Source organism: Arachis duranensis, chromosome 1, assembly GCF_000817695.3.
Source record: "Arachis duranensis cultivar V14167 chromosome 1, aradu.V14167.gnm2.J7QH, whole genome shotgun sequence".
Classification (NCBI taxonomy): domain Eukaryota; kingdom Viridiplantae; phylum Streptophyta; class Magnoliopsida; order Fabales; family Fabaceae; genus Arachis; species Arachis duranensis.
Genome location: NC_029772.3, coordinates 89,264,645 through 89,277,497, shown reverse-complemented (window position 1 = coordinate 89,277,497; position 12,853 = coordinate 89,264,645). Strand labels below are relative to the sequence as shown.

Below are 12,853 nucleotides of genomic sequence, written 5' to 3'. Positions count from 1 at the left end.
TTGAATAGATGTAACTGTCAGAAACAAAAGGTCGCGAAGATCACGTCGGTTTAAAAACCCGTGTTTTCTCCAAGAAAGTCGGCTACGAACCCGAGTTAAATACTTGAACCCAAGCCCTAAAGAGATCTTGGGCTCAAGTAGGGGTACTGTTCATACCCTGGCCCAATAACGAAGGCCCAGATCCAAATAAAAGGCCTAGTCCAAAGGATTAAGCCTAGCTAAGTACCGACCTTCACATAAGAAGTCGGTATCAACCACGACTTGCTCTAAAGAAGTCGGGCATGAGATTAGCTGGCAGATAAACACTCATTCAAGTGAGTAACCGCCCCTAAAATCTCTCTAACCGCTTCATAAAGCCATATCTTAACCTCTCTAAGATAATGGGACGGTTAACACCCTAAAGATACGGCACTACTCCAACGGTGGTTATTGGCTCACCACTATAAATACACTGACACCCCTCAGGTATCTCTAAGCCCAATACTCTCTAGACCTGCTAACACCCTTGCTAACTTAGGCATCGGAGTGTCTTTGCAGGTACCACCCCCCATTCACTCACGAATACAAGTCGGAAGGAGGCTCCAGCGTGCAAACCAGCTCGGAGACTACCATCCGCGGACGATTGGGCCAACTAGCGCCATCTATTTTATTAATCTCCGATTACCCACCGTAACACTAACCAAGTTAATTATTTAGTTTTCGTAGCTCCTTCCTTGAAGCTAAGAAGAGGCTCTAGAACTCATAAATTTCAAGTTAATTTTCTCTTAATTATTTATACTTGTGGAACTCGTCACCTAATGAGTGTATACATAAAGAGAAAGTATTGTTATTCAATATGTTTTAGTAGTGTATCGTTGTATACATCGGATTGCAATAGTTATTAAGAAAAAGTTTGATATGCATGTTGTTTCTTTTTCTTTTTAAAAAAAATATTAGAGAAAATTCTACTTCCTGGGAGATATTAAAATAATATTTTTTATTTTATAAATGTATATATTTTTTTAATTTTTAAAAAATCTCTTCTTTAATCTATTTTAAATTTTTTGTACTAATTAATGCTAATTAATGCTAACTAATGTTAACTAATAATTAAAGACGCTGAAAATATCTTTTTATAAAGATATTTTTTTAATAATTAAAATTTAATATTTATAATCGATTAAATCGTGTTATTTTTGTCAAAATTAGACCAGACAAATTAATTTGATCGAAAAAATAGTGAATCAAATCTTGAATCATTTTTTATAAAATAATAATATTAATTTAGATTAGTTCAAGATTTGATTCACTATTTTTTTGGTTAAATCAATTTGTCTAGCGTAATTTTGACAAAAATAACATTATTTAATCGATTATATATATTAAATTTTAATTACTGATAAAAAATATCTTTAAAAAAATATATTTTAGGCGTCTTTATTTAAATGACTCATTTATAAAATTGAGAAAAAAAATGTTAATATCTCAGGAGTGAAATTTTCTCAAAATATTAATATGGGTTCCAGAATTTTAGTCTTAATATCAAGTCTACTATCCTATCTAACTCGAAGCTATGTCTGCTAAATTGGAGAAAACTTTGTATTCAACCGCACCTACTCAATCTAACTTCTATTTTATGAGTAAAGTAGTCAGATCCAAAACAACAACAAATTAAATATGTCGCTAATAAAATTAAATCCCATGTTCCAACATTAAGAAATAAGAAATTCCAGTTAATAACAACTAGTAAATTAAAGATATACCTTTCATTATTTAAAATATAATAATTGCTCGGAACACACACATCAACCATTGCACGAAGACATACATACAATACAAACAAGGAAAAGTCTAGGGGACCAGCAGTTTTATTGAATTTTGGCCAGCATGTAACCAGCAGAGAAAGGTGAACCATTGGATGAAATCTCACACCAATCTCACACCATCAAATCATCATTGATGGCTAGTTGATGGCTAACAATCACAAAAATTGCTGGCCCCTAGCATTGCTCTACAAACAAAAGCACATGTTTAGTTTTCTTCTTTAAGCAAAAAACAATTTTCATAAATTTGCTTTTAAAATACTGAAATAAATACTTTCAAGTTACAACACATTTTAAGAAAAAACACAGTAAGTAAGTCTCCCAAATCCAAGAGTAAAGAATGAGCTGATGGTGATAAATCTAAATAATAACAATTATATTATGTATACAATAAAATCAATTTTTAAAATTATTTATTAATATAAAATATATATTAAAAATAAATTTAATTATATATATTTATGACTAATTTTAATATAAAAATAGCATCTTTGAAATAATAAAGAGCCGCTTAACGTATAAACAAAATAACAGAAAACGACAAACTGCTACAAGAAGTAAACGTCAACCATGGCACCTTGCCACTCATCTCATCATCACTTATAAATTTCTTCAACCTTTTTTTTTCACCTCATTCACTCTTCACATACAGCATCCATGGCAGAACCAACAGCTTCAGTGACGCTTCTCATAGCCAGCTGGTTAACACCTTCTTCCCTCTTCATCTTTGTCAACCTCGTCATTGGCACCATTGCCATCACCTCCCGCTTCACCTCCTCCCCCAACAACCGAATTCAAGAACATGAACTCCAACACCCTTTCACTCGCTCACCCTCCCTCCTGCAACGAGTCAGATCCTTCAGACTCACTCATCAATACACCTACGACACAACGCCGAGTACTGCCGAACCCGGCGAGTTCACTCAGCCTCAACTCGTTCGAACATCCTCGCTTTTGGAACGAGTCAGGTCCTTCAATTTCAGCCTCCACAAACACGAAACCACGGAAACATCACATGCAGAAAAAACAGATCATAACCAGTCCCAGGCCCAGGCCCAGGCCCAAACCAACCAACCGGAATCCGAAGAGCCGGAGAAACCGAAAGAAGTACCGCAGCTGAGACGAACTCCGTCGCTGTTGCAGCGCCTTCAGTCTATGAACTTCTCGCGCCTCTACAGAGGAGAAGAAGAACCCGAACCAGCCGAGGCAAGTGGTTCGGGTTCGGATCCGAGTCGGAAGGATGCTGAGATGAGGAAATCAGCGAGCGAGAGGGGGCATAGCGAGCGGGTGGAGGATGAGGAGTCGGTGGAGAGGCGGAGGCCGGCGACGACGAGGGAGTCGACGGGTGAAGACGAGGAGGTGGACGCGAAAGCGGACGATTTCATAAACAGGTTCAAGAAGCAGCTGAGGCTGCAGAGGGTTGATTCCATTCTCCGTTACAGAGAGATGCTCAGAGGAAACTGAACTCAACTACGACGCTTTTGGATTCCGCCATTGACGATGCAATGTGCGATGCTCAGCGAGTAACGTATTTTGTCTTATTTGCGTCGGGGAAAAGACTAAAATGCCCTTCTACACCATTAGTAATTGTGTGTCTTCACTCTTCATAGAGAGATACATAGTTGGGTGAAGTTATTATTGTACCAGATCAAATTAATGAGAGTAGGATTATGTTGATGATTAATTATAGGTGCTTCTATATATCAGATTGTATTGTATGATCAGTAATAAAATTAAAGTATCTTCTTCTAATGTACTTGTCCTATAATACCTATATTATTAGTTCTCTGCATATTTTAAGAGTACTTGAAAGCTAATAATATGATTAATTTTTTGCAACTAATTAATAATTGATATTTACCTTTTCCCTAAAGAATTTAATTTCGGATTTGATGTGTATTTTGCGTTTTGATTATCATTTGTCCAGTTCATCCCTTCTTTTTCTCTACCAATTAATTAAAAGCCTTTTTCTACAATGTTGCATTGTGATCAGCAAAAGAAATCAAAATAATTACTCTACACAAAATAAGTTAGGACAAACTATGGTAAGCATTTGTAAATGATGAATTAAAAATATGTTAATGGTTAGTAAAGATTTTCACGGTATTTAAATATGTAAAGCATCAAGCATGTGACAGAAGGTGGAGGAACTTAAATTATATTCTCTTGATGATTATATTGAAGAATACTAGATATCTCTTAAAATTAGCTTAATTATGTTTTTTGTTGTGCTTGTAAATACATGCAGTAGGTCGGTCATAGATTTCTGCATGCGTGCTCCTTCGGAACAACTTTATTATAATTATTAATTATCCAAAAAAGTTGTGTGCTTTGAGAAAGATGATGGATGCAGGACTACTATGCTATTTGGATAAGTTTGCATGAAAAATAGAAAATCTGTTGATTCTATTCTAATCACACAGCTAATTATGTCTTGTCAAGATAGTAGCTAGCTGTGTACAACATGAGAAAAATTAATCATTGTATATTTATAAAAAAAATTAGTTAATAATTAAATTTTAATGTACGTATAACATCCTTAATAAAAAATAAAAATAATTCACTTGGATTAAGTAGACAATGCAAATATATCCATTCTTTTCTTTTTCAAAAAAACCATGTGTTTTTACCACCATTGTAGTGTATAGAAATATTAGAATGAAAAGGAAAAATATTTGATATTATGCATGTAGTCTGCCTCACAAGGCACAAACGGAGATTTTTTATTTAAATATTTTATTTATAAAAATATATAAATAGTAAGATATTTATAAAATTGTATTATTTTGAGTGTCAGTACTTAATTTTTGTCTTAATACATATCTAAAGTACACCTAAAATATGTCATTCAGTCACAGAATAGAATCTTAGACGTCGAGATATGGTTATACCCTCGGCGTCCGAAATGTGTCTCGTAATATAATTATGTAAATACCTCATAGTTTATTTATTTTTTAAATAAAATATCTACTTTATTTAAATAAAAAAAATTCCACAAGCGGAAACTTGTATTTATTTATTTATTTATTTTTCAGACACATATTATTCAGTGTATTGGACTATTGGAGTATAGCTAGTTAAACTAACTGAGATTAGTTATATTCACTGTGTCAGGTTGTTAGTTTGTTAGAGTGTGACTTTTCTGAACTCTGGTGTAACAGTTTTCAGTCTAGCGCTCAAGTCTGGTAGTGATCGGCTTCTATAAATAGCTGTGGCTATTCTCTCTCTGCTTTAGCTATTCCAGATTCTGATTCCTCTCTGCTCACTTTAGTTTCTTCACTGTTACTTTCTGCTGCATGACTCTGATATCCAAGGATCTTAGAATCCTGTCACAGTGAATCTCCAACATCACGTGCATTTTCATGGTTTACTCAAATACGATTCACGACCGCAAAACCTAGTGGGCTATGATCAGCAGAATCTATTTGAGCATCCGCCCAATTTTATTAGTCTCCTAAACCCAAGAAAGTAATAGATAGTGCACCAGGCCCAAAATATGGGCTAAAGAAAGCAAGGAGAAAAAACATATAGTTGGGCTTCAACCCCCTTCTTTTACTCTAGAACTACAGAATTAATTTGTCAATCATATCCTCGTTTATAAACCCAAAAAAAAAGATGTCAATCATATATATGCAAAAAAAAAAAAAGTTGTCAATCATATATTATTGTTACTGCTACTTTTCTATTGTATATAATCACCCATGCAATGAGTGAATTTTGTATAACTAGGTAAAATGACAAGTATATAGCTAAGATTTCAGGATTATTGATCTTATTTATTTATTTATTTATTATATGTGGTCCAATGATTTAAGATTCTTTAAACCTTGTTTGTCTTAGTCGATTCTAGTGAATATTAATTCATTTCGACTTTTTAAGTATAAAATTTATCAGGAGGAATATTAGAGGATTTGGAAGATTTATTATTTTTAATTGGTAATTAATCAATAATATTTAAAAATATAAATTTAAAGTATGTTGTTAGATTATTAAACTAAAAAAATTTAAACTAATAACTAAAAATATTAGTCAAAATTAATAAATTCTACTAACTCTTTAAATTTTTTTTATAAAAAAATATTAACTTAATCCATATACATCATGAAAATTTTAGAAGAATCATTTTACCAAGTAAAAAAAAAAAAAAAGAAAAGTTATCTTACGTAAGCTAATTTTATTGTGAGAAAGGAAATAAACAGCACATACAATCATGTTTTTTTATATAAAAAGTTAAAAACACGACATATAAAATGCGACTACAAAAATGGTCAAAGCAAAACTTAATAATGATTATAAACAGTTAAACCAAACCACATATATTGCAATTAAGGGTGACAATATGTATTCTACTCGCAGGTATTTAATTCGAGAGATTTCACTCAATCGGGTAAGGTTGCAAATTCAATCGGGCAGGTAGGGTAGAATGCGCATTGAGTTTCAACTCCTACTTGACCAACCCACATTCTATATATGATATATTATATATTTATATAAAAATATGTTTTAAGTGGATATTGAACCAAAGACCTCTCACTAAATGCAAAAGATCTTTAACCATTAAAAAAAATTATTAATTGATAATTTAATATTTTTTACATAAAATTCAGTTCTATTTTAAATTATTATTAAGTTATATAATAATATTGTATCTTTTTTGTAACCCGCAAGTAGAGTCGGGTACCTGTAGGTTAAGAATGAGTAGGGTTAGAGTTGGGATATTCTCAACCCGCAAATAAAATTAGGGTTGGATCCAAATGATAGATATATAAAACACATAGCAAAACAAGTAACTGAAACCTGGTTTTGTTTTTATGACTGAAATAAATTAAACAAAAAAATAAAACAAACAAAACAAGGAATTGCTTAAATAGAGGGACAGTTTGTGCGATATTTTACAACCCACAAATTAACCGGTAAGTGCACCGGGTCGTACCAAATAATATCTTACGTGAGTAAGGGTCGATCCAACGAGGATTGATGGATCAAACAACAATGATTGATTAATTGGCTTAGTTAGGCAAGCAAAAAAAGGTTTTGAGATATTCAAAAGGTTTAAATTCGAACTCAAAATATAAAAATGATAGACAAATAAATAAATTGGGAATAACATATTGAGAAAGCAGTTAAGGTTTTAGAGTTATCTACTTTTCCGGATTGATTTTTATTACTAATTAATTTAATCACGCAAGATTTAATTTCATGGCAAACTATATGTGACTAGACCCTAATTCCTTAGACCTTCCTAGTCTCCTCTAAAATTCATTAATTGCCAATTCCTTGGTCAATTAATTCCAATTAGAGGGTGATGATCAATTTATAGTTTATATGCCAAAAGAATCCTAATTATCCAAAAATAAGGGGATTATATATCACGTATCCCGTTAAATACAAACAATTAGAAATTCAATATAATATGTTTTCAAGCTGTTGTTCAAGTAAAGAGCTTTTTCAAGTTTTACAAGAATTCAATTAGAACATGTGTCATACTTCCGTTCCACCCATATTCACAAAATAAAGAACGAAAACAATTATTGAAATATAAATCTAAACATGAATCAAATTAAAAAGATCAAACGAATCAATCCATGAAAATAGACAGAGCTCCTAACCTTAACAATGAAGAATTAGTTGCTCATGGTTCATAGAGGAAAAAATAAGGGTTCTGGTAACAATGTGTGTTTGTGTTCATGTGATGGCATCTAAATTCCTATTTATAACTAATCCTAATAGATTTAAAATCTAATTATCTAAAATAAAAAATAATATCTTTTCCTAAAAGATAAAATTTGAATTTAAATTCGAATTAATTAACTACTCCGCGTCTTGTAACGTGGGGACCACTTGGTTTCACTGGATCTGCGCCTAATTTGGGTGCTAAAATGGGGCCCAGAAATCACCCCTCAGAGTTTTCTGCGTTTTCTACACGTGGCGCATGTCACGCGTATGCGTCAGTCACGCGGACGTGTCGATGGTCTTTTTCACAAGTCACGCGCACGCGTCGCTGAGCAAATCTTCAAATCACGCGTACGCGTCCGTCACGGATACCTCCAATTCACGCGCACGCGTCAGGTACGCGTGTGCGTTGCTCCTCGCAGCCATCTCCTTTGATTTTTGTGCTGCAGAAACTCCATCAAATCTAGCCGAATGCTACCTAAAATAAACAGTATTGCACAAAACTCAAAATAGCATCCATAGTGGCTAAAATATAATTAATTCTTGATTAAACTCAACAAAATCCATGCAAATTCACTAGGAAAAGATATACAAGATGCTCACGCATCACAACACTAAACTTAAACTGTTGCTTGTCCTCAAGCAACCAAAACTAATATAAGCTTATGATGTGAATTTGCATGAGAATGAGAGTTCGATTAAGCTCGTGTCTTGTCTTATAGTGGGGTTTATAACTGAAATCCTGAATATGTTTGGCATCTCACTCTCTTTTAAATCAGAAGGATGTCACTATCATCTGGAATTAGAATACGGATAATATTATGTATTCTCTGATCTTTTATATTTCAGTTTAATCCTTGAACACAGCAAAATTGACTTTAATTTATTTTTCTTTGGTGCTTTGCATCTTGAGCCTAGTCGTGACTTTAAATATTTTGTCTCAAAGATTACTTGACACAGAAACACCACAAGCACTTAACTGGGAGACTCTCTTTGAGTCCTGATTTTTCTTTCAGTTACTCCCAAACAGTGGTGCTTAGAACCTTTGGCATACTCTATTAAATGCACTTGGTCTCGACTCTAAGTGTTCTGTCTCAAGGATTACTTGACACAATCGCACCACAAGCATATGACTAGGAAAACAACTCTTTGAGCTTTTAATCTTGTCTGACCTCCCTAGTTATTGATGCTCAGAGCCTTGGACCTTGCTTTTATTTATTAATTATTATCTATTTTTTTCTTTTGCTGTTTCTTTTGCTTCAAGGATTAAATTTTTGTTTATTTCAGAGAAGTCATAATAATTCTCTAAATTCCTATTCCTTATATATTAACATCCCTTGATTCAGATTCAAATATGTACTGTTCATATCATGCATTCAAAAATCACAGAAAATACCACCACCTTTAAGTAAATCAGACTATTCTTAAAATTAACTCAATTTCTCATGCAATACATCACTTCTTTTTCTTTTCTTTTTAGATTCAAGTTCAGTAAGTGGTACATGAAACATCTTTTCAACAATAAATCAATTAAAAAAAAACTAAACTAGTCCTAGGATTCTAACTAATAAAAGATCATGCAACAAATAAAGCAAAATAGCAGAAAGCCGGAACATAACATAGAAAAAAGAGGGGAGGAATAAAAATGAAAGGAACTCAACCACCTTAGTTATCCTAGCGGTCGCTTTATTCTTCAGGTTGTGTTCCTCAGTAAAGATGATTAGCCACCCTTTTGCGCTAGAAAACCCATAAGCACAGCGTCAACACCAAACTTAAAGGTTTACTTGTCCTCAAGCAAAGAAGAACTGAAAATAGAAAGAGATAAATTATTATGAGGAAAGAAAAAGAAGAGGATAAAAGAATAAGAGAGAATAAGGATTGGGAGAGAGAGAGAGAGAGAAAGAAAACTGGTTGGCGCAAGTGACGTGTTCGCGTACGGTACGCGATCGCGTACGTCGCGCATTCTTCATCATGACGCGTTAGCGTCAGGCACGTGTCCGCGTGCCCTGGATTTTGTGCGATTCGCGCGAAGCCAGCCGCGCGCCCGCACGACTTTCTGTTTGCATGGCTTGGGAACCAAATTTCCATACGACGCTGGCGCGTCATGCACGCGCTTGCGTGGGTGGCCATATGTGCAATTGACGCGGTCGCGTCGATCACGCGTTTGCGTGGCCAAATTTGTACTTTCAGCAGACTTCTTGCCCCAAGCCAGCACAACTCTCTGTCCAAACACTCTTTTACGTCGATTTGGCAGGTTATGCGTTTGCGTCGGTGACGCGCCCGCGTGAATGGCGAAAATCACAAACGACGTAAACGCGTGGGATCCCTTGTGCGAAAGGCTCCATTCTGGCGCCACTCATGCGCAACTCTCTGTCAAATTTATTTTTCACACACATCCATCTGACGCGTACGCGTCATTGACGCTTGCGCGTCATGTGCTCTTTCTCTGTTTTTTTTTCAAACTTGAGGTGTTCGGTTCCTGGAATAACATAGCTGCATAATCAAAAAATTAGTAAGAACTCTAGAAAAATAAAATAAATAAGAAAACTACTACTACGAAAAATAAAAATAGCTAAGGATAAGAAATTATCGGGTTGCCTCCCGACAAGCGCTTCTTTAACGTCACTAGCTTGACGGTCAGCTCCTCTAAGGAGGAGGATCATAGGGGCTCAGCTCTTCGCCCCTTACTTTGAACTTCTTTCCTGTGTCTCCATATCGTAGCTCAATATGCTCCAGAGAGAGGATTCTGATTACTATATAAACTCATGCTGGATTGCTGGTCAACACCACCTTCATTCCTGGGGAGAAACCTTCAGTGGGGATCTTTTTGTTTCTCTATCCCCTGGGTAGTTTCTTCTTTTTGGGAACCTCCTCCTTGGTAGATGATGCATTCCCAACACCAAACTTAGGTTTGATGTCAGGAGGAATTTTATTGATTTTTACCAAGGGAGGTTTGAGCTGCAGGTTCTGCTGTGTATCATCAGGGGGTTTTTGAAGGTGTGGATCAATAAGCTCAGCTTGCATGTACCTCTCTTCTTCACATGTTGGATGTATATCTTTGAAGATATGAAAGGCCAGTTGCTCATTATACACTCTAAACACTAATTCACCCACTTCTACATTAATCAGAGCTCTTCTGGTGGCTAAAAATGGTCTTCCTAGAATTATAGAGGCATTCTCATCCTCCTCCGTGTCAAGAATCACAAAGTCTGCTGGGAGGAGGAATTTACCCACCTTAACCAAGATATTTTCTACTAATCCGTATGCAGGCTTCATAGATTTGCCTGCCATCTGCAATGCTATCTTTGTGGGTTGTGCCTCTTGGATTTGCAGCTTCTTCATCACAGATAAGGGCATTTGATTTATGCTTGCCCCCAGATCACATAGGGCTTTCTCAAAGGTTATGCTCCCAATGGTGCATGGAATTTGAAAGCTCCCTGGATCTGGCATCTTCCTTGAAAAGTTATTCTGAATTACAACACTACATTCCTTAGTCAGGACTACTGTCTCATCTCCCTTTAAATGCTTTTTCTTTGACAACAGCTCCTTCATGAATTTGACATAGATGGGCATTTGCTCCAAAACCTCAACAAAAGGAATATTGATTTGTAACTTTCTGAAGATTTCCAAGAACTTTGAGAACTGCTTGTCCTTGGTCTCCTTTTGAAGTCTCTGAAGATATGGCATCTTAGGCTTGTACTCAGGAACCTTTGGCAATGTAGGATGAGTGTCAAGAGAGTCTGGGAATGGATTGTCCACACGCTTTGGAGGGGCGTGCGCTACTTCTTCCTTTTTCTCTTCTGGAGCTTCTTTTTCAACTACTTCTTCATTGACCTTGGTATCAGAGCCAGCTACTTTACCACTTCTCAATTGAATAACCTTGCAATCTTCTCCTATGTTCACCACTATATCACCTTTAAATATACTTGTAGACCTCTCAAGTAATTGCTTGCTCAGTCGGCCCACTAGCACCTCTAAATTTCTAATGGAGGCTTTGGTTTCCTGCATAACTTGTGCTTCCGTTCTTGCCACTTGTCCACTTATCACGGTGATAGCCTTGCATTCCTCTCTTGGATTTGGAATTGTGTTATCAGGAAGGCTATTAGTGGTCCTTTGATCAATTTCATTAACTCTGGTGGCTATTTGACCCATTTGAATCTCCAGGTTCTTGATGGATGCTCTGGTTTCCTATCTAAAACCTGTTAATATTACTTTCAAATCATTGTTCTGTTGGAAACTGCCTGAAGAATTATTGTTGAAGTTCTGAGGTTTTTGAGGTTGATCCCTCCATCCAAAATTTGGGTGATTTTTCCATCCCTGGTTGTATGTCTCAGAATATGGGTCATTGTTGGGATTCCTAGGACCACTCCCCATGTAATTCACCTGTTCAAAAGAAGGTTGAGTATAATCATAATTATCATTTTGCACAAAATTACCTACAATGTCATAGGAGACTTCCTGTGGTGGATTTTAGGTGTTGATAGCTGAGAATTGCATGCCACCCATCTGTTGAGTAAGTGGATTTATTTGCTGAGACATCAGCTTGTTCTGAGCAAGAAGAGCATTAACAACATCTACTTCCAACACGCCTCTCTTCTGAGGGGTTTCAAAATTCACAGGATTCCTGTTAGAGGAGTATAAATATTGGTTGCTTGCAACCAATTCAATTATCTCAATAGTCTCCTCCGGTGTCTTCTTCTTATGCAATGAACCTTCTGTAGAATTGTCTAAACACATCTTGGACATTTCACCCAAGCCTTCATAAAAGATATCTAGTTGAGTCCATTTGGAGAACACGTCTGGAGGGCATTGCTTAATCAGTAACTTGTATCTCTCCCAAGCTTCATACAGAGTCTCACCATCCTTCTGGCGAAGGTCTAAACCTCCACCCTAAGCTTAGTCAGTTTCTTTAGTGGGAAAATTTTAGTGAGAAACTCAGTAACCACCTTGTTCCAAGTGTCCAAACTCTCCTTGGGTTAGGAATCTAGCCATAGCTTTGCTCCATCCCTCAGAGCAAACGGGAAGAGCATGAGTTTGTACACATCTGTGTTTACTCCATTTGCCTTCACAGTATCACAAATTTGCAGAAAACTAGAGATAAATTGATTTGGGTCTTCATGGGGAAGACCGTGATACTGACAGTTTTGTTGCACCAGAGTGACCAGTTGGGGCTTCAACTCAAAGTTGTTCGCAGTAATAGGAGGCACCACAATGCTCTTTCCATACAGAGCTGCAGTAGGAGCAGAGAAAGAGCCAAGTACTCTCCTTTGTTCATTCCCATTCGGGTTTGTCACATGGGCATTATCAATATTATTCAGATCCATAGTGGATTTTGCAGCCTTGTAAAGTCTTGCTTGTTGTAAACGCCGCCTGAAAGT

At 35.8% G+C, this 12,853-nt stretch overlaps 1 protein-coding gene across 1 annotated transcript; it reads left to right on the top strand.

Annotated features, from left to right (window-relative positions):
• Positions 1-2,419: 2,419 nt before the first annotated feature.
• LOC107496669 (pathogen-associated molecular patterns-induced protein A70) lies at positions 2,420-3,554 on the top strand. The gene has a single exon (XM_016117980.3). The coding sequence runs from the start codon at positions 2,460-2,462 to the stop codon at positions 3,264-3,266; it is 807 nt and encodes a 268-aa protein (XP_015973466.1). The 5' UTR covers positions 2,420-2,459; the 3' UTR covers positions 3,267-3,554.
• Positions 3,555-12,853: the final 9,299 nt, after the last annotated feature.